Source organism: Lipotes vexillifer, unplaced genomic scaffold (assembly GCF_000442215.2).
Source record: "Lipotes vexillifer unplaced genomic scaffold, Lipotes_vexillifer_v1.1 scaffold469, whole genome shotgun sequence".
NCBI classification, from domain to species: Eukaryota; Metazoa; Chordata; class Mammalia; order Artiodactyla; family Lipotidae; genus Lipotes; species Lipotes vexillifer.
Window position 1 is genome coordinate 3898117 of NW_006788006.1, and position 22896 is coordinate 3921012.

The 22896-nt window shown below is 49.1% G+C and overlaps 2 protein-coding genes across 2 annotated transcripts in view; one reads left to right on the forward strand and one right to left on the reverse strand.

Annotated features, from left to right (window-relative positions):
- Positions 1–8328, reverse strand: part of SUGP1 (SURP and G-patch domain containing 1) — a 30047-nt gene extending 21719 nt beyond the window's left edge. The window contains exons 1-4 of the mRNA XM_007461089.1: positions 8293–8328; positions 6438–6609; positions 2590–2690; positions 1369–1569 (exon numbers count right to left, since the gene is read on the reverse strand). Of these exons, the coding sequence (XP_007461151.1) occupies positions 1369–1569; positions 2590–2690; positions 6438–6609; positions 8293–8326 (508 nt within the window). The 5' untranslated portion in view covers positions 8327–8328. The remainder of the gene's footprint in view (positions 1–1368; positions 1570–2589; positions 2691–6437; positions 6610–8292) is intronic.
- Positions 8329–8670: 342 nt separating this feature from the next.
- The window catches only part of MAU2 (MAU2 sister chromatid cohesion factor), a 33460-nt gene continuing 19234 nt past the window's right edge, over positions 8671–22896 (forward strand). Inside the window, exon 1 of the mRNA XM_007461090.1 lies at positions 8671–8985. Within this exon, the coding sequence (XP_007461152.1) occupies positions 8710–8985 (276 nt within the window). The 5' untranslated portion in view covers positions 8671–8709. The remainder of the gene's footprint in view (positions 8986–22896) is intronic.

The window sequence follows — 22896 nt, forward strand, 5'->3', positions numbered from 1 at the left end:
ATATATATATATATATACACACACACACACATATACATATATATATATATATATATATATATATATACACACACACATATATATCTGTATTAGTCTCCACTTTGAGCCCCATGGAACTTGCTTTTGTATTTACTGCTGGCCTGTTTCTGAGACTGTCAGCCACCATACAGCTCACATCCCTCATATGAAAACTCCCAGAAGAAATTTCTTGATGTCAGTCAGTGCTTAGAAATGTTTGCTCCTCCTGGCAACGGGGCCAGACACTGAGCCTGTGGCCACTCTTATTCCCCCTGATGCTTGTACTGCCAGGAAGCTCGCGGGGTTGGGGTGGGGGGGTACAACATGTGGCCTAAGGAGGACCTATAAGAGGTCTCAGAGACATTCTGTGTCTACCTTTTCCCTAAGCCTCATCCTCCTCCCACATGCCTGGCAACGACCCTGACCTGGTCACTTTACAAGCACAGGTGCTTTTCTGAGGTTGTATCAACAGCAGGCCATAAAAGCCTCAAGGGCCTTGAGACACCCTCTGCCCCTCATAAAGTAGCAGTTCCCAGCAGGGTACCATTTAACTGCCAGGGCCCCTCTCTGAGGAAACACCACACTCACTGACTCCATTCTGACTAATGCTCCAAGCTTCGAGGTTGGCCCCTGATCTATTTAGATGCACGGCATGAAGCCGGCACCCTCATCCAGAACAAGAGGCCTAGAGGCTGTCATGGCATGATTATATGGTCGCTTCAGTCTGTCCTGTCAGGGAGACATGACTGTGCTAGCCATCCTGGAGCAGAGGTGGCCTAGGGCCAGGACTTCACACAGCTCATTCTCCACACAGCACCGAAGTTTCGTTCTGAATATGGTCACGGCTGGATGCACTAGGAAGGCCACCATCACCACCCTCCTCCGCCCTCCTCCACCATGGGGCTGGAACTGGCTCACCCAAGGCCAATGACTGTCCTTCCCTGGGCAGGAGAGCACGCCCTCCAACCGGCACGCTCATACCTCTGGCCCAAACTCGTGGAGACAAGTACCCACACTGAGGAGCTCCTCTTCTAGTACTGGATGAGGAGGGCACAAGTGAACGCTCCCCTGAGAACGCCCCCCCGGAGGCCAGCCCCCACACAAGTGGACAGTGGGTCCCACAGCTCCTAGGATGAAGCCCACACTCTGCAGTCCCTCCATGCTCCCCATGCTCTGCTCCCCACCCCTTCTTTCACCTTACTCATCCTGAAGGCTCAGCCTGGAGGCACCCCCTGACCACAGCCCCAAGCACCCCACAGCCCTGGCTGCGCTGTCCCTGGTGCCCGTGGACCCTGCCGGAGCAGCTGGAGGGGCAGCCGTGGAAGGGGGGCAGCAGCCCCGGCCCCTCACCTTTGATCTCCAGCCACTGTTCATAGTCCTCCTCCTCGTCCTCGTCAGGAGACTGGAAGATGCTTGGGCGGCTGGCCACGGGCAGCTGCTTGGCATGCACGTAGTTCTTCATCTGGCCCGGCGGGCTACTGATGAGGGGGGGCCTCTTCCCGGTGCGCGGGAGCACACGAGGTGGGGCAGCGGGCGCACTCGGGCGGGCATCTTGGGATACAAGGAAGGATACCCACACTCAAGGTCTGTGGTGCAGGTTTCCTATCTTCCTGCCTAACCTGCACACCCTGAGCCCCAAGTGGCTGGGTTCTTAACTTCTCGCACAGCACTGGTAGGCAGTGGGTAACCAGAAGCACTCAGGGAGGACACCACCCCCATTTTACAGATGAGGACCCCTGAGGCACAGAGAAGAACCTACTGTGGTCACCCAGCCCGGGACTCTGCAGGCGGCAACTCTGGCAGTAGGTGCCTCTGATGCCTATATCCACAGACTAGGGATGCTGCAGCTCTTCCGGATGAGACCTGAACCCCCACGTCCAGCTTACACTCACTCCCTCTGCTTGTCAGTAGCGGGCTGGAGCCAGTCTATTTGGGACTTTTCAAACACGACTCATGGCATGAGACCCTGCAGTGAAGAGCTCATATAGCCCTTTCTCCCTCTCTGTGGGCAAACTTGGCCTTGGGTTAACTGTCTTCACTGTTACCTGGGAAACCTGACAAAGGTTGAAGGTCAGCTGTTTCACCAGTAACTTTCTTACAGTACAAATGAGACTGGTAAACTGCACAACCACAGATACAGGTGGGCTTCCCACAGGTGGTGATTCTCACACCTGGCATGTCCCATGGGGCTCCTGTGGGCCAAGCGCACCCGCCCCCCGCACCCGCCCGAAGAGGGTCCTGTTCCTTGCACCTGGGCTGCCGCTCTAACTCAAGCCTCAGTCCCACAACCCTGGGGCATGCTTAGTCCTGGCCCCTACCCCCTGGATCGAAACCTGGCTTCTTTGTCTCCACTTCTTGGGGGTAAGCATCTAGAGGGCAAGGTCTGCACTCTCCCCTTGGGCGTTTAGTGTGAGAACGGGTAGAATGAGGGCGCTCAATGAACCAGGGGTGAGAGGAACAAGTCTAAGGTGGGACCTGCCATTTCTGAGGTGCTGAGGGACCCTTGGGAGAGAAAGCCAGCAGGGGGAGCTCTAGGAGGAGGTGAGATGGGACAGGGGGAACTGCACTCACCTGTGCTGGTCTGTGCCTTCTGCAACTTCAGAAACTGCTGCAAGAAGCTGCCGTCATTGGCAAACTTGTTGGAAACATTAGAGTTGTGTGCATTTGCAATTCTAGACCCAAGACAGAGGACAGACAGGGTAAGCCTTGAGAAGAGGGGAGGGAGCACGCCTTGCCGGCCTCAGTCCCACCCCCACCCCTGTGTTCTCACCTAAGGGGACCCAAAACAGGCCTCCAAAGATGCCAGGGAACAACTGAGTGCACAGAGCAGTCTTCAGAGTAGTAAGATGGAACAATCTTGTTCTAGTCAAAGCAATCCCACCTGTGCTGGTGTTCTCTCTACCTGCATGTTGACCTTCCAGGTCCAAAGGGCCTCCCCAAGAAGATGGCTCAGAACCACCTGCCGTACTTATTGTTAACAAATCATCTGGGCTATCACTGACTCTTATGTCTGTTTTCCCAGCTAGACTGCAGAGTTCTCAAAGGCAGGGCCTATGTCTGTACCTGCGTGTGACCGCAGTTCCATGCCTGGGTCAGCCAGCGCTTCTGTGGGTTTCACATGTGCAGAGGAAAATACCCAAAGCAATTTCTTGGTGGGAGAATTACAGAGGAATTTTATCTTTTTATTACTTTCTCTTTTTGATAAGAGTATGTTTTATTTTGAAATAAGAAAAATTTATTTTTAACGAACAGAAAAGCAAACCCGTTTAATTCAAATTCATCTTTCCTTATCAAAAAAGTGCTAGAGGCTCATTAGGAGCAAATGTGAACGTGGAAAAAAACAAATATAGAAAGCAAGGAGAAAACCCTAAAAGTCTCCTCACCTCACAAGAGCCACAATTAATACTCTGATATACTTCTTTGATTTGCCCCTTAGATTAGAAATAGAGGAAACAAGGCTGTGATCATAGCATATATTCTACTTCTTTCATCTTTTCCTACAGCATACTATCTTGCTCTAACCTCAGAAACTCCTCGTGTGTGCTGCTTTTAGGGGGCACATCCATCATACAGACACACCCAATAACTTGAAAAGCTCAGGGAGCCCACAGGTCTGAACTTTTTCCTTTAAAGTAAAGTTTTATCCTCCTAGAAATCCGTTCTAATGAAGTAAAAGTGGAAAAAAACCTAAGTAGTCAACAAGGGGCACTGGTTAAATAAATTATGAGACGTCCATAAGGCAGATGGAGTGGTCCTGAAAAGTTAAATTCTTATAAATAAAGCAACCAAGCACAACGTTAGATGAAAAACAAAAAGGCAGGATATAAAACAGTATCTACAGGGTGGTCCTACTTATGTAAAAATATATTTGACTGAAAAATTGTTACAAAAATCCATCAAAATGCAACCAGCACTTGCCTCTGGGTTGCAGGGTTACAACTGATTTTATTCCTTCCTCATTTTCTTCTCTTCTACTTGCCAGGTTTTCTACCACATATATGAATTATCTTTAAAGTTAAAAAACAAAAGAGAGAGAGAAGGCAGTAAAAGTTATTTTATATGAAAGAGAAAGTTCTGCTGCTAACCAGCCTTGGCATTAAACAAGCAGGGCCTTCTAGTGACCCTGGCCCTGTCCTCATGCTGTGTGCACCTCCCTCAGGAGGGACAGAAAGAAGGCAGGGACAATGAAGGACAAGAAAATACTTCGGGGGGAATTCTCTGGTGGTCCAGTGGTTAGGACTCCGCACTTTCACTGCCAAGGGCCCGGGTTCAATCCCTGGTCAGGGAACTAAGACCCCGCAAGCCACACGGTGCAGCCAAAAACAACCCCCCAAAAAACACTTCGGGTCAGCAGCATGTCAGCACACAAATCCCACTTTTAAACCACCCACAACAAATGGCAGAGGCTTCCCTGGTGGCACAGTGGTTAAGAAACCGCATGCCAACGCAGGGGACATGGGGCCCTGGTCCGGGAAGATCCCACATGCCGCGGAGCAATGAAGCCCATGCGCCACAACTATTAAGCCTGCGCCCTGGAGCCTGCGAGCCACAACTACTGAAGCCTGCGTGCCTGGAGCCTATGCTCTGCAACAAGAGAAGCCACCGCAATAAGAAGTCCTCGGCAACTAGAGAGAGCCCACGCACAGCCACGGAAGACCCAACACAGCCAATAAATAAATAAATAAATAAAATCTATTTTTAAAAAAATGGCAGGGTTATCACACAGCTGTTAAATGATGGCTTTTGATGAACAGATAAACAAAACATGGTCCATCCACACAATGGAATATTATTCAGCTACCAGAATAAGGAATGAAGTACTGACACATGCTACAAAGTGATGAACCTTGAAAACATCACGTCCAGTGAAAAGAGCCAGACACAAAAGGCCACGTATTACATGAAATATCTAGAATAGGTAAATCCACACAGAAAGTAGATTAGTCGTTGTCAGGGGCTGAGGGAAGAGGGAATGGGGAGTGATTGCTAATGGGCATGGGGTTTCTTTCTGGAGTGACAAAATGTTCTGGAATTAGTGATAATAGTTGCACAATGCTGTGAATATACTGAAAATCACTAGGTTGTATAGTTTAAAAAGTCAATTTTATGGCATGTAAGTCATATCTTAATATGAATAAATAAAACTTTAACACTGTGACGGTTCTAAAGAGTTGTAACGCGGGGTTGGGGGGAAGCTTTTCCTTTAAAAAGTGGGGGGCGTGGGAAGCGACATATGAAATTGACCAAAATTTAGTGAAACAAAGCAATGACATGGGAAGGGAATATATCAAAATGGTTCTCTTGAGGCAACCTGAATGTTTCTTATTTCTGCAGCACGAAATTCTAAGGTGTTCTAAGCTTTTACAATGGGGAAAACAACCTTATTTTCAAAGCTACCTGTACTCTGCACCCACCCACCTGATGTTCCATTTTGGCTGCCTGATCCTGGCGCTGAGATCCAGCAGCCTCCAGGGGGCCCTCTTGGAAGCAGTCCTACGGGCCTTTCCCATCTTTGTGCAAGTCCTTCCAAACCCCAGGGGTGACAGCCCACAAGCCCACCCACAGATCACTCAACATCCAGTCCCCATGTTCCTGAACACCCTGGAGGTTCCAACAAGAATAAAGTCTAAGTCCCGCCCTCAAGGAGAAGCCACGGACTCTTAGAAAAGGTGGGAGCTGGAACAGAGCCTTAGTGGAGGGCTAACATGCTCCACACTTCAGACCGCAGAGGAAGGGGCTTGTCTCTGTCAACCTCCAGCCTGAAATTCTTGGATCTTGTCACCCTGATCACACCACCCCTGCTCAAAACTCTTGGGTGCCCTCATGATCACACCACCCCTGCTCAAAACTCTTGGGTGCCCTCAGAGTCTCTCAGGACAGTCAGGAGGAAACCCTCTCCTGGCTCAGAAACAGCCCCTTTGGTGCAGCAGCTCGAGCTGCCTGACACACAGGGGCTCACCTCCCTTCTGCCCTTTGCAGTCCTTTCCTGCTTCCTCAAAGGGCTGGCTCTGCCTGGGGCCTTCAGAATGCAGAGCCTCTTCTGTATCCCTACGGAAGCTGCTGCATCTGGGAGCACACTGCCTCATGTTACCTACCAGAGCATCCCTTCACAAGTAGACTGTGAGCCCCATAAAGGCAGAGATGCAATCTCGGTTTTTGCTCCATGCTGTATTCTTGGCCCCTGGCCCACAACAGGTCAGCAGTAAGTAACCACTGAGTGAAAGAGTTGGCAGCCATCCTCTGGGCTCCCATACACCCCTTGTTTCTCTCCTGCCACAGAGCCTCCTGAAAGTGCACCTGCGTTCCTCCTTGCACCATCAGGCTGTGGCTAGATGCAGAAACACCTCGACTACTCTCGCAAGCAAAACCCTCTGCTGGTGACCCTCGAAGACCCTAATCCAGCCTCAGGGTAGACTTACTCGCCAGGATGCCGGGGCTGAGGGCTGGCCACCTGATTCTGCTTGGCTTTCTGCTCCATTTTGGCTTCAATTTCCCGTTTCTTCTGAGCAATGAGCTCCTCCTGGTGAAGGATGTTCATGTTCATTTTTCCAGACTTGGGAGGAGCAACCCCAAACCACCGGTTAGCCTTTCCTGGGGAGGGAAAAGAAGTACATCAGAAATCACCTTTGCTCCAAAAACATGCCCAGCAGCTGCTATGGGAGCAGCCCAGATGCTGCTGCCTGCAGCAACTGACATTCAGATTAACATTCACACATCTGTTCCTTCATTTATTTAGCAAACATTTACTGAGTTATGCACCAGATGCTGTACTTGGTGCTAATCAAGACAGAAGGGGCCTCTGCCCATGTGGGATTCACCTCTGGCTGAGGAGACAAAAGACTTGTAACAAAAAAGCAGTTGCAAAATCATGATAAGAGCTCTCTGCTGGAAACAAAAAAAAAAGATGAGAAAGCATAACAGAGGACCACCTATACAGCTAGGGCAGCCAGAAAATAACCATTAAAAAAGGGGACATTTAAGCTAAAACTAGAAAGATAAAGAGGTGGCTTCCTGAAAAGCCACATGGGGAGTGATCTGGGCAGAGTAAGAAGCAGAGGTCCAATGTGGTCAGAGCAGGCGGTTCCAGGGGTAGGGCTAGCGGGGGTAGGGCAAGATAGAGAGTCTGAATTTTACTTAAAGGGTTTTAGGAAGTGACTGGGGAGTATTAAGCTGATAAGATCCAACTGGTATTTTTATTTTTAAGATCATTCTGTCTACTGATTGGACAGAGTGCATAGGCAGCAAGGAGACCAACGAGGAGGCTTGCTGGCTCCAAGCAAAAGATGATGATGTCTTCAGACAAGGGTGGTAGCTGTGGAGATGGAGAAGACACCTCGAACGTTCCCCATGGGACTCAAAATAAAATCCAAATTCTGAAAGCCGATTTTCAAGACGCTGCCAGAGATGGCTCCCCTCCCCACTTCCACTTCATCCCTGACATTCTTCAAAATGACAAGCTCTCAAGGCCTTTGCACTTGCTGTCCCCCTCTGCACAGAAGGCTCTGCCTTCCAGGCCTTCCAATAGTTGGCATCTTCTCATCTCAAATATCTTCTGCTCAAAAAGGCTTTCCTTGACCACCCAATATCAGCAACCTGCACCTCCACTCTCTCATATCATTATAACTCACTCTCTGTAAATATTTCCTTTTTTGTGCATTGTGATGCCCCAGTAGAAAGTGGCCTTCAGGAAGGCATGGCCCCGTTTTGGTTACACTACATCCTCAGCAACTAGCACAGTGCCTAGCACACAATGAATATTTCTTCAATGTATCCCAGTCTGGCGGGGGGCTAGGGCTGGGGTGGGGGAAGAATAAGGCTTGTGGTAACGTAGGGGCTCTAAAGACCCAGGAAAATGTGTACAGGGAGGCCGAGTGCAGTTCGGAAAAACAGCTTTTCCAGAAAGCGGGATTCAGGCCAGTCAGAAGCCGCCACGAGAAGAGGCGCAGGACAGCCCAAGGTTGCCACTGGCTCGGGGAGCGGAGCTCAGAGCAGCCCTGAAGGCGGTTATTTCGGAAAGCAGGCGCAGGGCAGATCCCGGTGGCGGCCTTTAAGGAAAGCCTGGCGTCCTCAGCAAACCAGCGGTGTGGGGGCGGGGGCAGGGTAACTGGGTCTGGGGTCTCGGGAGACGGGGGTGGTGCAGAAGCCGCCTCTTCCAGCCACCGGTAGACTAAGGCTAAGGGCCGGCGGGGTGAGGTAGGCCCGACGGTAGGGCTAAGCAAAGACTCATAGCCCGAACACCCAGGCAGACGCTTGCGGGGAGGCGGGGGCTGTTACCTGCAACATCCCGGTTGTCCATCTTGAGACTCATCCAATCCCACAATGCTCCGGCGCCACCGGGGGCGGGGGAGTGGTGGTGGCGGGGGGGGGGGGGCTTGTTATAGTACGCATGGCCTGATGGGAGATGTAGTCCGCGTTGGCAAGCCACGCCCTGCCATTGCTTGGACACCTTGGGTCTTCAGCCTAGGAATGCAAACCTCAGCCCATCGGAAATCTCCGGTCACAGTCCCGCGGACCAGAGGGTGTCGCCTTTTCTCAGACCTTCCCGGAGCCGCGGCCACTCCAAATACAAACTACATGTTCCAGGATGCTTTGTACAGCAGCTCTCGCGAGAAACGCGAGGCGCTCCCGGCCCCGCCCCGCGCGCCTGCTTCCGCCTCCCTGTGGCGATAGCTTGTTGTTGGGGAGGCCAAAATGGCGGCTCAGGCGGCGGCGGCGGCTCAAGCTGCGGCGGCCCAGGCAGCGCAGGCCGAGGCGGCTGAGTCGTGGTACCTGGCGCTCCTGGGCTTTGCCGAACACTTCCGCACTTCCAGCCCGCCCAAGATCCGCCTGTGTGTGCACTGCTTGCAGGCCGTGTTCCCCTTCAAGCCGCCGCAGCGCATTGAGGCCCGAACACACCTGCAGCTCGGTTCCGTGCTCTACCACCACACCAAGAACAGCGAGCAGGCGCGCAGCCACCTGGAGAAGGCGGTGAGCGCGGGCCGGGCCGCAAGGGTGGAGGCGCAGGCTCTTTTCCGAGCTTGGGCTGAGGGGTCGCGACCCTGGCGGGCGGGGGCCGCCGGCGCCGCTCCTCCGGGACCTGGGGCGTGACTTCCGCACCAGCAGCAAGACCCCGAAGACGTGAGCCTCTCAGGGGACCCGAGGGAACTCGCCCCGTACCGTACTTAATGTTTCTGGTGACAGGCAGAGGCCTAGGACTCCGGTCCGGGTACTCCGAGAGTTGCCTCTTTCAGGAGCAACAGGGTTGTACCCCCATCAGTGATGAGGGAAGTCGTAGGTGAGAGGCAGAGGCCCAGAGCCTAGAGGCAGTCGTTTGAGGTCCTGTAAAAGGCAGAACTGGGCGGGGGTGGGGGGGTGTCTGGATTCCAGGGCTCAGGGCTCCTGCTTTCTCCGTATCTACCTGTGACTTCTCTTCCTCTCACCATCCACTCATCCATCCCCTTCAGAGGGCGGGCCTTATCTTCCCATGTTGACCTGTGGGATCTTGGTGCCTCAGAGAATGTGGGAAAGTGGCCATCATTCTGCCCTTTCTGGCTGTGCAGTTGTTTCTACTCAGAGCAAAACGGCGCTGCTGTCACACGGTGTCTCCATTTGCCGTTTACCCAGCTTTATTCTGCTTAGAGGAGGGACTTCTGTTTTTTCTTTCTTTTTTTTTTTTAATGGTTACTTTCCTCTTTTCCTGCCAGAGGTATGAGGTGAGTTTTTTTCTTGTTTTTTTTTTTTTGATGTTGGGGGTAGGAGTTAATTTGTTTATGTATTTTTGCTATGTTGGGTCTTCGTTTCTGTGCGAGGGCTTTCTCTAGTTGTGGCAAGCGGGGGCCACTCTTCATCGCGGTGCGTGGGCCTCTCACTATTGCGGCCTCTCGTTGCGGAGCACAGGCTCCAGATGCGCAGGCTCAGTAGTTGTGGCTCACGGGCCTAGTTGCTCCGCAGCATGTGGGATCCTCCCAGACCAGGGCTCGAACCCATGTCCCCTGCATTAGCAGGCAGGTTCTCAACCACTGCGCCACCAGGGAAGCCCAGGACTTCTTGAATACAATCAACTTCGATTTTAAAAATGTGTTGATCCTGAGGTAAATCTGAACCAACCGGTGGTTAGTAACAAATTGCCTTTGGTAGGATAATCAGATCTTTGTTTTGCAGACTGTAAAGAGTTGGAAGGGGACTTTAGTTCTTTCTTGATCCACTTCCTTGTTTCAGGAGTGAGGCAGTATGGGCCCAAAGAGGTAAAGCGATTTGCCCAAAGCCACACAGCAACGTATTAACAAAATTGAGCTCAAACCTAGGCTCAAGGGCTTCCCTGGTGGCGCTGTGGTTAAGAATCTGCCTGCCAGTGCAGGGGACACGGGTTCGAACCCTGGTCCGGGAAGATCCCACATACTGCGGAGCACCGAAGCTGGTGCGCCGCAACTACTGAGCCTGCGCTCTAGAGCTCCCGTGCCACAACTACTGAAGCCCATGCACCTAGAGCCCGTGCTCCGCAACGAGAAGCCACTGCAATGAGAAGCCCGCGCACCGCAACAAAGAGTAGCCCCCTCTCGCTGCAACCAGAGAAATCCTGTGCGCAGCAATGAAGACCCAATGCAACCAAAAATAAAAAAATAATAATACTAAATAAATTTACAACAACAACAAAATCTAAGGTCAAGATTACCCGGGTCCATGCTAAGACCATAAGTTATGGGTTTGTTTTTTTTTTTTAATTAATTTATTTTGGGCTGTGTTGGGCCTTCGTTGCTGCCGCAGGCTTTCTCTAGGGCAGTGTGCGGGGGCTACTCTTCGTCACGGTGCACGGGCTTCTCATTGCAGTGTATTCTTTTTTTTTTTTTTTTTTTTTTGGCAGACCGGGGCCCTCTCACTGTTGTGGCCTCTCCCGTTGCGGAGCACAGGCTCCGGACGCTCAGGCTCAGCGGCCATGGCTCACAGGCCCAGCTGCTCCGTGGCATGTGGGATCTTCCTGGACGGGGGCACGAACCCGTGTCCCCTGCATTGGCAGGCGGACTCTCAACCACTGCGCCACCAGGGAAGCCCTGCAGTGTCTTCTCTTGTTGCGGAGCACAGGCTCTAGGTGCGTGGGTTTCAGTACCTATAGCACACGGGCTTAGTAGTTGTGGCTCGCAGGCTCTAGAGCGCAGGCTCAGTAGTTGTGGCCCACAGGCTTAGTTGCTCTGCAGCATGTGGGATCTTTCTGGATCAGGGCTTGAACCCGCGTCCCCTGCACTGGCAGGCAGATTTGTAACCGTTGCACCACCAGGGAAGTCCAAGTCATTGTTTTTGTGAAGTTCTTTTCTTTCATTCATTCAGCAGATATTTAATCAGCTCACACTGGGTGCCAAGCCCTATTCTCGGTGCTGGGGATCAACAGTGACTAAAGCAGTCCCTGCCCACAGAAGCTTATGTTTTTGTGAGGGAGACAAACAGTGAATATATAGTAAAAGGTTAGGCAGCGATAGAAGAACCATGAAAACCAGGGTGAGGGTTGGAGTTGACAGGGAGCTATTTTTAGCAAAGGTAATGAGGGAGTCTCTGTTTGTGGGAGTGACATTTGAACAGAGGCCTGAATGAGGTGGGGGAGCAAGCCTTGAGAAGCGCTCAGAGTTTCAGGTCAATCCCTAGGAGTGCCTGAGCTGTTGGTGACTGGTTGATATCAGAGTCTCTCCTGAGCAGTGATGGGGCTGAGATCAAATGAAGTGTCAAGCTTCCTTGGGTGTGGGAAGGGTGGAGGCTGTGACTGCCCGCGCCTGACTCCCAGTGCCTTTAGTGGATGTGCTGGTTCTGTAGCTCTCCCTTCTCTCAGTTAACAACAAATCCTGCCACCTCCTTTCCCTTGTCTTCAGGCCATTCAGCCTGTTTCTTCTTTGTTTTCTTTTTTTTATTTGAAATATTGTAGGGTTTTTTAAAATTTTTTATTTAATTAATTAATTTATTTTTGGCTGCATTGGGTCTTTGTTGCTGTGCGCGGGCTTTCTCTAGTTGTGTCAAGCGGGGGCTGCTATCGTTGCGGTGCACGGGCTTCTCATTGCGGTGGCTTCTCGTGGAGCATGGGCTCTAGAGCACAGGCTCAGTAGTTGTCGTGCACGGGCTTAGTTGCTCCACAGCATGTGGGATCTTCTGGACCAGGGCTTGAACCCGTGTCCCCTGCATTAGCAGGCAGATTCTTAACCACTGCACCACCAGGGAAGCCTTACGGTAGTTCTATTTTTAATTTTTTGAGGAACCTCCGTACTGTTTTCCATAGTGGCTGCACCAATTTACAGTCCAACAGTGCACAAAGGGCCCCCTTTTCAGGGCTTCCCTGGTGGCACAGTGGTTAAGAATCCGCCTGCCAATGCAGGGGACACGGGTTCGAGCCCTGGTCTGGGAAGATCCCACATGCCACGGAGCAACTAAGGCTGTGCGCCACAACTACTGAGCCCGCAAGCCACAACTAGTGAAGCCCACGTGCCTAGAGTCCATGCACCACAATGAAGAGTAGCCCCCGCTCGCCACGACTAGAGAAAGCTCATGTGCAGCAACGAAGACCCAACACAGCCAAAAATAAAATAAATGAAATAAATAAAAAATTTTTTTTTTTTTTAAAAAGGACTTGGGAACTTCCCTGGTGGCGCAGCGGTTGAGAGTCCGCCTGCCGATGCAGGGGACACGGTTCGTGCCCCGGTCTGGGAGGATCCCACATGCCGCGGATGTGCTCCGCAACGGGAGAGGCCACAACAGTGAGAGGCCCGCGTACCGCAAAAAAAAAAAAAAAATTAAAAAAAAAAAAAAAGGGACTTGAACTTAAATAGACGTTTCTCCAAAGAAGATAGCCAATAGGCGCGTGAAAAGATGCTCAGCATTGCTAGTTATTAGAGAAATGCAAATCAAAACTACATTGAGGTATCACCTCACACCGGTCAGAATGGCCATCATCAAAAAGTCTACAAATAATTGCTAGAGAGTGTGTAAAGGAAAGGAAACTCTCCTGCACTGTTGGTGGGAATGTAAATTGGTGCAGCCACTATGGAGAACAGTATGGAGGTTCCTTAAAATAGAGTTGTTGGGCTTCCCTGGTGATGCAGTGGTTAAGAATTCACCCACCAATGCAGGGGACACAGGTTGGAGCCCTGGTCCGGGAGGATCCCACATGCCTCAGAGCAACTAAGCCCGTGCGCCACAACTGCTGAGCCTGTGCTCTAGAGCCCGCGAGCCACAACAGTTGATCCCACGCGCCACAACTACTGAAGCCTGTGTGCCTAGAGCCCATGCTCTGCAACAAGAGAAGACACCGCAATGAGAAGCCCGCACACTGCAACAAAGAGTAGCCCCCACCTGCTGCACCTAGAGAAGGCCCATGGGCAGCAACGGAGACCCAGTGCAGCCAAAAATAAAAAATAAAGTAAATTTAAAAATTGTTTTAATCTAAAAAAAAAAACCGAAAGATGCTGGCAGCAATGTATATACTAAACAACAAAAAAAAGGAGAGTTGTCATATGGTCCAGCAATCCCACTCCTGGACATATATTGGGAAAAGGTGAAAACTCATTCAAAAAGCTACATGCACTGAAATGTTCATAGCAGCACTGTTTATAATAGCCACAACATGGAAGCAACTTAAATGTCCATCAATGGATGAATGGATAAAGAAGATGTGGTATATGTATACATAATGGACTACTACTTATCCATAAAAAAAGAATGAAATAATGCCATTTGCAGCAACATGGATGGACCTAGAGATTATCATACTAAGTGAAGTAAGTCAGACAGAGAAAGACAAATAGCATATGAGATCACTTATATGTGGAATTTAAAATATGATACAAATGGGGCTTCCCTGGTGGCGCAGTGGTTGAGAGTCCGCCTGCCAATGCTAGGGGATACGGGTTCGTGCCCCAGTCTGGGAAGATCCCACATGCCGCGGAGCGGCTGGGCCCGTGAGCCATGGCCGCTGAGCCTGTGCGTCTGGAGACTGTGCTCCGCAACAGGAGAGGCCACAACAGTAAGAGGCCCGCAAAAAAAAAAAAAAAAAAAAAAAAAAAAAAAATGATACAAATGAACTTATTTCAAACAGAAAACAGACTCACAGACATAGAAGACAATCTTATAGTCGTTACCAGGGGGAAAAGCGGTAGGGGAAGGATTAATTAGGAGTTTGGGATTATCAGATACAAAGTACTATATATGAAACAGATAAACAACAAGGTATAGTACAAGGACTATATATAGAATAGATAAACAACAATGTATAGCACAGGGAATTATATTCAATATCTTGTAATAAAGCATAATGAAAAAGAATATGAAAAAGTATATGTGTGAATATATGTAACTTAATCACTTTGATGTACACCAGAAACTTACACAGCAGTGTAAATGAACTATACTTCAGTTAAAAAATAAAATAAAAATATATAAGCGCTTGAGCATCTGTGGATTTTGGCATCCTCAAGGGCTCCTGGAACCAATCCCCTGAGGATACTGAGAGACAATTATATCTTCTCCCATTCTCTCCATTCTGCCTTTTTGTTTTGTTAATAGTTTCCTTCCTGTGCAAAAGCTTTTTAGCTGTGTGTAGTCCCATTTGTTTTTAGTTTTTTTAAATTTATTTATTTAATTTTGGTTACATTGGGTCTTTGTTGCTGCGTGGGCTTTCTCTAGTTGCGGTGAGCGGGGGCTATTCTTCATTGCGGTGCGCGGGCTTCTCATTGCGGTTGCTTCTCTTGTGGAGCACAGGCTCTAGGTGCGCGGGCTTCAGTAGTTGTGGCTCGCAGGCTCAGTAGTGTGGCGCATGGGCTTAGTTGCTCTGCAGCATGTGCGATCTTCCTGGACCAGGGCTCGAACCCGTGTCCCCCGCATTGGCACGCGGATTCTTAACCACTGCGGCACCAGGGAAGCCCCCATTTGTTTATTTTTGTTTCCCTTGCCTGAGGAAGCAGATCCAGAAAAATATTGCTAAGGTTGATATCAAAGAGTATGCTGCTCATGTTTTTTTCTAGGAGCTTTATGGTTTCAGGTCTTTAAGTCTTTCATCCATTTTAAGTTTATTTTTTTATATAGCGTGAGAAAGTAATCCAGTTTGATTATTTTGCATGTGGCTGTCCAGTTTTCCCAGCACCATTTTTTTAAAATATTTATTTATTTATTTTTGGCTTAATTGGGACTTCGTTGCAGCATGCAGGATCTTTCATTGCAGTGCGTGGGCTTCTCTCTAGTTGTGGCGCTCAGGCTTCTCTCTAGTTGTGGTGCGTGGGCTCAGTAGTTGTGGCATGCGGGCTCTGTTGTGGTGGTGTGCGGGCTCTGTAGTTGTGGCGCACAGGCTCCAGAGCGCATGGGCTCTCTAGCTGTGGTGCACGGGCTCAGTTGCCCCGCAACATGTGGGATCTTAGTTCCCCAGCTAGGGATCAAACCCGCATACCCTGCATTGGAAGGCTGATTCTTAACCACTGGACCACCAGGGAAGTGCCCCAACACCATTTATTGAAGAGGTTGTCTTTTCCCCATTATGTATTCTTGCCTCTTTTGTCGTAGATTAATTGGCTGTATAAGTATGGGTTTATTTCTGGGCTGTCTATTCTCCATTGATCTATGTGTCTGTTTTTGTGCCATTACCATACTGTTTTTATTGCTGTAGGTTTGTAGCATAGTTTGAAATCAGGAAACACGATACCTCCAGCTTTGTTCTTTTTTCTCAAGATTGCTTTGGCTACTCAGGGTCCTTTGTGTTTTCATAAAATTTTTAGAATTATTTATTCTAGTTCTGTGAAAAATACTATTGGTATTTTGAGAGGGATTGCATTGGATCTGCAGATTGCCTTGTGTAGTATGGTCATTTTAACAATATTAATTCTCCCAGTCCATGAGCACATTATAGCTTCCATTCGTTTCTGTAGTCTTCATTTTCTTTCATTGATGTCTTAGAGTTTTCAGAGTATAAGACTTTTACTTCCTTGGTTAGATTTATTCTTAACTACTTTACTCTTTTTGATACAGTTGTAAATGGGATTGTTTTCTTAATTTTTTTTTCTGATAATTCGTTATTAGTGTATGGAAACACAACATATTTCTGTATATTAATTTTGTATCCTGCAACTTTACTGAATTCATTTATAAATTATATTTTTTGGTGACATCTCTAGGATTTTCTGTGTATGGTATCATGTCATGTGCAAACAGTGACAGTTTTACTTTTTCCTTTCTATTCAGCCTGTTTCTAGCAGTGGTTCATAGTCACTGTATATATATATATATATTTATAAACTTATTTATTTTTGGCTGCATTGGGTTTTCATTGCTGTACTCAGGCTTTCTCTAGTTGTGGTGAGTGGGGACTCCTCTTCATTGCAGTGCATGGGCTTCTCATTACAGTGGCTTCTCTTGTTGCAGAGCACAGGCTCTTGGTATGCGGGCTTCAATAGTTGTGGCTCACGGGTTCAGTAGTTGTGGCCTACGGGCTTAGTTGCTCTGCAGCATGTGGGATCTTCCCAGACCAGGGCTTGAACCTATGTCCCCTGCATTGGCAGGGGGGGTTTGTTGTGGTGAGTGGGGACTCCTCTTCATTGCAGTGCATGGGCTTCTCATTACAGTGGCTTCTCTTGTTGCAGAGCACAGGCTCTTGGTATGCGGGCTTCAATAGTTGTGGCTCACGGGTTCAGTAGTTGTGGCCTACGGGCTTAGTTGCTCTGCAGCATGTGGGATCTTCCCAGACCAGGGCTTGAACCTATGTCCCCTGCATTGGCAGGTGGATTCTTTTTTTTTTTTTTTTTCTTTTTTTTAGTGGTACGCGGGCCTCTCATTGCCATGGCCTCTCCCGCTGCGGAGCACAGACTTCAGACGCGCAGGCTCAGTGGCAGTGGCTCACGGGCCCAGCCCCTCCGCGGCATGTGAGATCCTCCCGGACCGGGGCACGAACCCGTGTCCCCTGCATCGGCAGGCGGACTCTCAACCACTGCACCACCAGGGAAGCCCGGCAGGTGGATTCTTAACCACTGTGCAACCAGGGAAGTCCAGTCACTGTGTATATTGTCCTTATCATATTTTGCCTACTCAGTGCTGTCAAGAAGAAGCAGCCATGCCTCAGATTGCTTCCTTGTAGCTGCTTGGCTTTTGGACCCATAATTTAAATCCTTATCATGGAGAGTTTTCCCTCGATTTTACAGAACCCTAAATCTTGTGGGGTCTTCCATAGAGCCACAGGGTACCCTCCGTAGGTCGCACTGTCGTTACGCCTGGAAATACCTTTCTTTCTGTCAGGTGCATCCCCACATGAAAGTTTGTCCAGATTTCAGTTAAAGTGCCATTCTTTGTAATGTTTTCCTTCTTTGGTTGTTTCTGATCTCCTTTTGTGTTGCAATGCAAGCATGCTTTTTTTAAACTTCATTCTTTATTAGTTGTGCATTTTTTCCAAATCACGGAGCTGTCAACTTTTATTCTTTCCTTTCCTTTCCTTTCATTCTTTACTAGATAAGGAATCATATAAGTGCTATAGGCAAAACTTCTAATTGACCTCTGAACTTAGTATTACATTCATCTTCCTTAACTATTATTTTCATCATCTTTTGCTTTCCCTATGAGAGACCCTAACTTCGTTTGTAATCACTTTTTTACATATATAAGGGTAGATTATTATTTCTGTTTCTTCAACTGTATTTGTAAGCTTTCCAGAAGGAATGTGTAATATACTCACCCATCTGCTTCATCAGTTCATTTGTTAAGGGTTCCCATCAGAGGGACGGAGGGTGTTTCTCCGTTTCCTCAGCAGCTTTATCCAAGTTGCAGCCATTGGTCTCTCAGTCGTACCTGCCTCTGCAGGCCTTCGGAGTACCTGCTGGCTGCCTCATTCCCTGGATCTGTTCAGCAGATCCTGTAACTATTACAGTGCATGACAAGACACTTCACCAGAGAGCCTTCTCTTTTTGCTTATGGTTTTGGCAGGGATGGGGATGTATCTACAGAATTCTTTTTTTTTTTTTAACTTATTTATTTTTGATTGTGTCAGGTCTTCATTGCTACACACGGGCTTTCTCTCGTTGCGGCAAGCAGGGGCTACTCTGTTGCGGTGCAGGGGCTTCTCACTGCGGTGACTTGTCTTGTGGAGCACAGGCTCTAGGCACGTGGGCTCAGTAGTTGTGGCTCACGGGCTTCGTTGCTCCACGGCATGTGGGATCTTCCCGGACCAAGACTCGAACCTGTGTCCCCTGCATTGGCAGGCAGATTCTTAATCACTGCACCACCAGGGAAGTCCCTTCAACAGAATTCTTGACTCCTTTGGGACTCTGACTAAATCATTCATGATTATAAGCAATGTCGCTTTACATCAAAATCTCTTGGCTAGATACTTTGTGAAGCTGTTTCTACAGGTTTCGTCAGATTGTGTTCTTTTTCATTTCATTTTTGCCTTGTTGTCTTTCCTCTTGCTATATACTATTCCTGTGTAAATTTTCAGTCTTCTCTTATATTTTACTGTTTTTCAAACAGTTCCATTTCACTCATTTGTGCTTCCACTGTGGAACTGAGAATCTTTATATCTGTACTTAGATGTGTATTTATTTCCCCCTTAACTTTCTTAATTTATCTGGAAAGTGCATCATTATCCTTAGATTTTGCTGATTTGAAAGCCACAGAGGAATAAATGCTACTTCTCTGGAATGGATTGTTCGTTATTTGCTATAATCCAGGCAGTCATTCTTTGGACAGTGGTCTTTAGTGACTGCAGCATCTGTGTTGATGCCATGTTTGCATTCTCTGTGTGTTTGCAATGGGGCTACTTTTTAGTGGTTGTTCGTCTGACTTAGAACAGCTCCAAACTGCCAGTCAGATACTCCTTAATTGTGCTTCCAGGTTTAGCCCGAGAGTCTATGGCTACCTTCCCAGCAAGCGATTAAAAGCTTCCCTTTCTTATTTTAAGACCTAAAAGGGCTCAATTCTGGGCCTTTCATCATCAGGCACAGATGGAGCATATCTTTCATCCTTTAGGATCACGGCTGTGTCCTGGTAAATTCCATGCCACATTAGCTGGGAGCAGAACCTGGTACAGAAGCTACATTTGCAGAACTTGCTGTTAAGCATTTTCATGGAAGAGTATCTGTGCTTCCTCCTGTTTGCATTTCCATTTTCTTCACTCATTCTCTGAGTCTCCTCTGACTTCAGGAAGTGAAATGTGTTTAGGAACCTTTACTTCATGATTCTACCAACTTGCCCCCTGTCTCCCCTGCAACCCCTAATTCTTCCGGTTCCTGCCTGGGAATTATTATAGTATTCTTGGTGCCTTCCACATGCCAGGCCCTGCGTTCATGGTTCTTGGAGCACTGTCTCTTTGGATCCTCACCAAACCCACAAGGCAGAGACCACTTCCGACTTGCCGATGACAGTACTGACCAGGCTGCTTGTAGCTGTGGTCACATGGCAGAGAGAGGCAAGGCTGGCTCCTTAATGTGTTGCTTCCATCCCAGAGGAGTTGCAGTTGATAACTATTTCTATACATTTTGGTGACTTAAAAAAACCTGATTTTTAAGAAAAACTTACCTTGGTTACGAGGTACAAGAAGCGTTGAAACACTCAGCCCTGAACTGAATGCCCTAGGAATGAGAAGTGTGCTAATCCCAGCCCTTCCACCCCTCAGGGTGCATGCTAGCCCTGTGGTGACCCTTGCTTTTCCTGAGAACCCCAAGGTGACCCCAGAGGCTTCTGGTAGGGTCATTCACATCTCTGCCTCACACCTGCAGGCTTCCTGGCAGTGATGGGACTCTCACTTTGGCTGCTTTCGCATGACAGGAAGAAGACATAAAAACTATATTTTAATGTTACAAAGTAAAACATAGGTTGAGGTAGCAACCTTGGGTAATTTGTGAGATGGACGTATTTTCTAATATCTAGATTTCTGATTATGAATTTATGTTGCAAGTTAAAGGTACAAAAGCAAAGTGATTTGATTGGCTTCTGACTGACAATCCTGGGGAAGTGACTGGCTCTCCATGACATGGAGCTAGTCCTACAGCTTCAGAAATGGGTCATCTCGGGGACGGCTCAGGTGTCACTGACACTGATGCCTGAGCAAGAAACAGTGACGTTTAAAGACAAGGAGATGTCTGATGCCACTTAGGAACTAGAATTTTGTGTTTAAAAGGCATAAGCCTGGGCTTCCCTGGTGGCGCAGTGGTTGAGAATCCGCCTGCCAATGCAGGGGACACGGGTTCTATCCCTGGTCCGGGAAGATCGCACGTGCCACAGAGCAACTAAGCCTGTGCGCCACAAGTACTGAGCCCACATGCTGCAACTGCTGAAGCCTGAGTGCCTAGAGTCCGTGCTCTGCAACAAGAGAAACCACCACAATGAGAAGCCCACACACCACAACGAAGAGTAGCCCCCACTTGCTGCAACTAGAGAAAGCCCTCGCGCAGCAACGAAGACCCAATGCAGCCAAATTTAAAATAGCTTTATAATAATAATGCCTACCTCATAAGATTATTTTGAGCATTCAATGAAATAAGGAGCACGAAGGCATCTAGCACAGTATCTGGCACTTGACAAATAAAAAAAAAAAAAAAAAAAATGGCATAAGCCTCAGTTCTGTGGCCATTTGTGCATGAGGAAGCCCTCATTTCCTTGTGATGATAGATAAAGTCATCATTCGTGCAACAAATGTTTCCTGAGAGCCTCCTGTGTGTCAGCCCATTCTAGGCACTGGGGACACAGAATCATGATGAGGCACATTATGGGGCTTTATCCAACATCCCCAATTTGTGTGTGTGTTGGGGGGTGGTGGCCCACAGTGCATGCATGAGAGAGTGGTGGCAGATCATAGCTCTGAGAAATGGATGCTAAGGACCACTAGGATCCAGCTCCTCCAGGAGTTGGAGTGTTGCTAACTCCCATGTGGGTCCACACCTCAAACTTTGTCCTCTGGCCCCTAGAGCAGCACTCCTGACAGCCTCTCACACTGACAGACAAGGCCTTCCAGAAGGTTTGAGTCTTCAGACTTTGTACATGTTACTTTCCAGCTCTCCCCGTGGTCACTAAAGGCCCCAGGGGGGTGTGATGCTCTTTCTTCAGCCCTCAGGTCAGAAAACAGAACTGTCAGAGACAGAAACTGATCATTAACAGACACATCTGACTTGTAGAAAAGAGATGTCAGTGGGGTCCAGCCCAAATGTCTACTGAATAGATGTTAACCATGTAAAATCCCCAAATGAGGGCCCAGCAGCACAGGCCAAGGCGCTGGAGAAGTCGGCATAGTGGGGCCCTCCCCAGGCAGTAGGCAAATGGCTGTGTCCCCTCACAGTCTGCCCACCGTGGACATACTTCTGTGGACTGTCCTCACTTGAATTTGGAGTATGTCCTGTGCAGTGGGGAGAGCATTCCTGGGCCACAGACTCATAAGGAAGGCGTCTTCACCCCACTGGAGGAGTTTCACCTCTTGTTGCCCTCTTCACCTCTGTTGGGGAACAGTGACACACAGGTGTAGTCAGCTTTACGCCAGGTCCTGAGGCATGGCCAAGCTTGACTTGGAAACTCAGCTGTAGGTGGTGGGTTTATTGAGCCCGCTCTGCCTTGGCTACCAGGCTGGGTTGTTGAGAGCAAGCCACACGGCGCTCCGAGTGGAAGGCAAATGCTTCTCATGTGTGTCTTTATCCACCCTGTACTCTCTCTAAAGGGCTCCCCTTGAGTATGGAGGCCTTGCCTGAGATATGTCTTGCATGTGGAGATTAAGTCATGGAACTACAGAATCTTGAGGTGGCACCAGGTCTTAGCATGTCCCTAACCCAGCTTTTTAGTCAATTTCCTACACGGTGTCTTGTCCCTCCTCCCAGTTGGTGGCCTTCAGGAGTGTCTCTAGCTCAACTGCCCTTCCCAGTGAGGAGGAGTGGCTTCTGTAGAAAGCAAGCCCCTACTTCTGTGTTTACCAGCTTCATGACGTCACACGAGTCTGGAGCTAGGCCTGTCCCCACCGTCCGTGTAGATGGTCTTCAGCCAAGGAGCCTCACTTGGGGCCACACTCTGGGCAGCAGGCACTGGCCGTGTCCCTCTTGGGACCCTGAGCTCCTCCTGACCCTGTTGCAGGGGGGCCTTGGGAGGGGACACCCGGGCTGGCTGCGGAGTGCCTTTTGCCTGGGCTCTATGTGCACGTGCACTTGTATGTGTGTGTGACAGACACAGGAGCCTGGCAGCTCTCCATGTTGCCTCTTTCTCTCTGTTCTGTCCCTCTCCTCTACTCCCATAGCTCCCCCTCCTGGCCCACCTGTGTCTCTGAGGCAGCTGGTCTCCAGACCAGCTCCAAGTCTTCCCCAGCCTCTTTGGTGACTTCCCTGGCCACCACTCAGCCCCAGAGACATCTCAAGCTTCAAGGCTGTCCTGCTGGCGTCACTGGCCTTTCTCCCTGGCGGCCAGCAGACCCATGGGCCTTCAGCCTCTTTCCTCTTTCTCCTCCTCCCTCTGCATCCTTTGCTGCATCTAAGATGCTCTTAAAACTTGAATCTGATTGGGTGCTTTTGTTTTATGCCTCTGACTGGGTCAGGCTCCAGGGGTGACATCAGGGCATTCTTACCCACAGTTACATGAGTGGCACAGAGACCAAATGGGCCTTCCAGCCTCACCTCCTTGGCCCTCTGCTCTTCTTTGCCTGGAGCACCTCCCCTTCCTTCTTTGCCTGGTAACACCCATACTTACATCCTCATCCTTCAAGGCCCAGCCCCAGACACCCCAACCCCCACCACCTTCCTCCACATGCGCGTGCACGTGCACACACACACACCACACACCATACACACACACCACACACACATACACACCATACACACTGTTCTCCCACAGAGCATGGCAAGTAAGAGTCTTCTATTGGGCTCTGGATCTGCCTTCCAGCAACTGCTGAGGCTCTGAGAATATTTGCAGGACGAGTGGGTCAGCAGG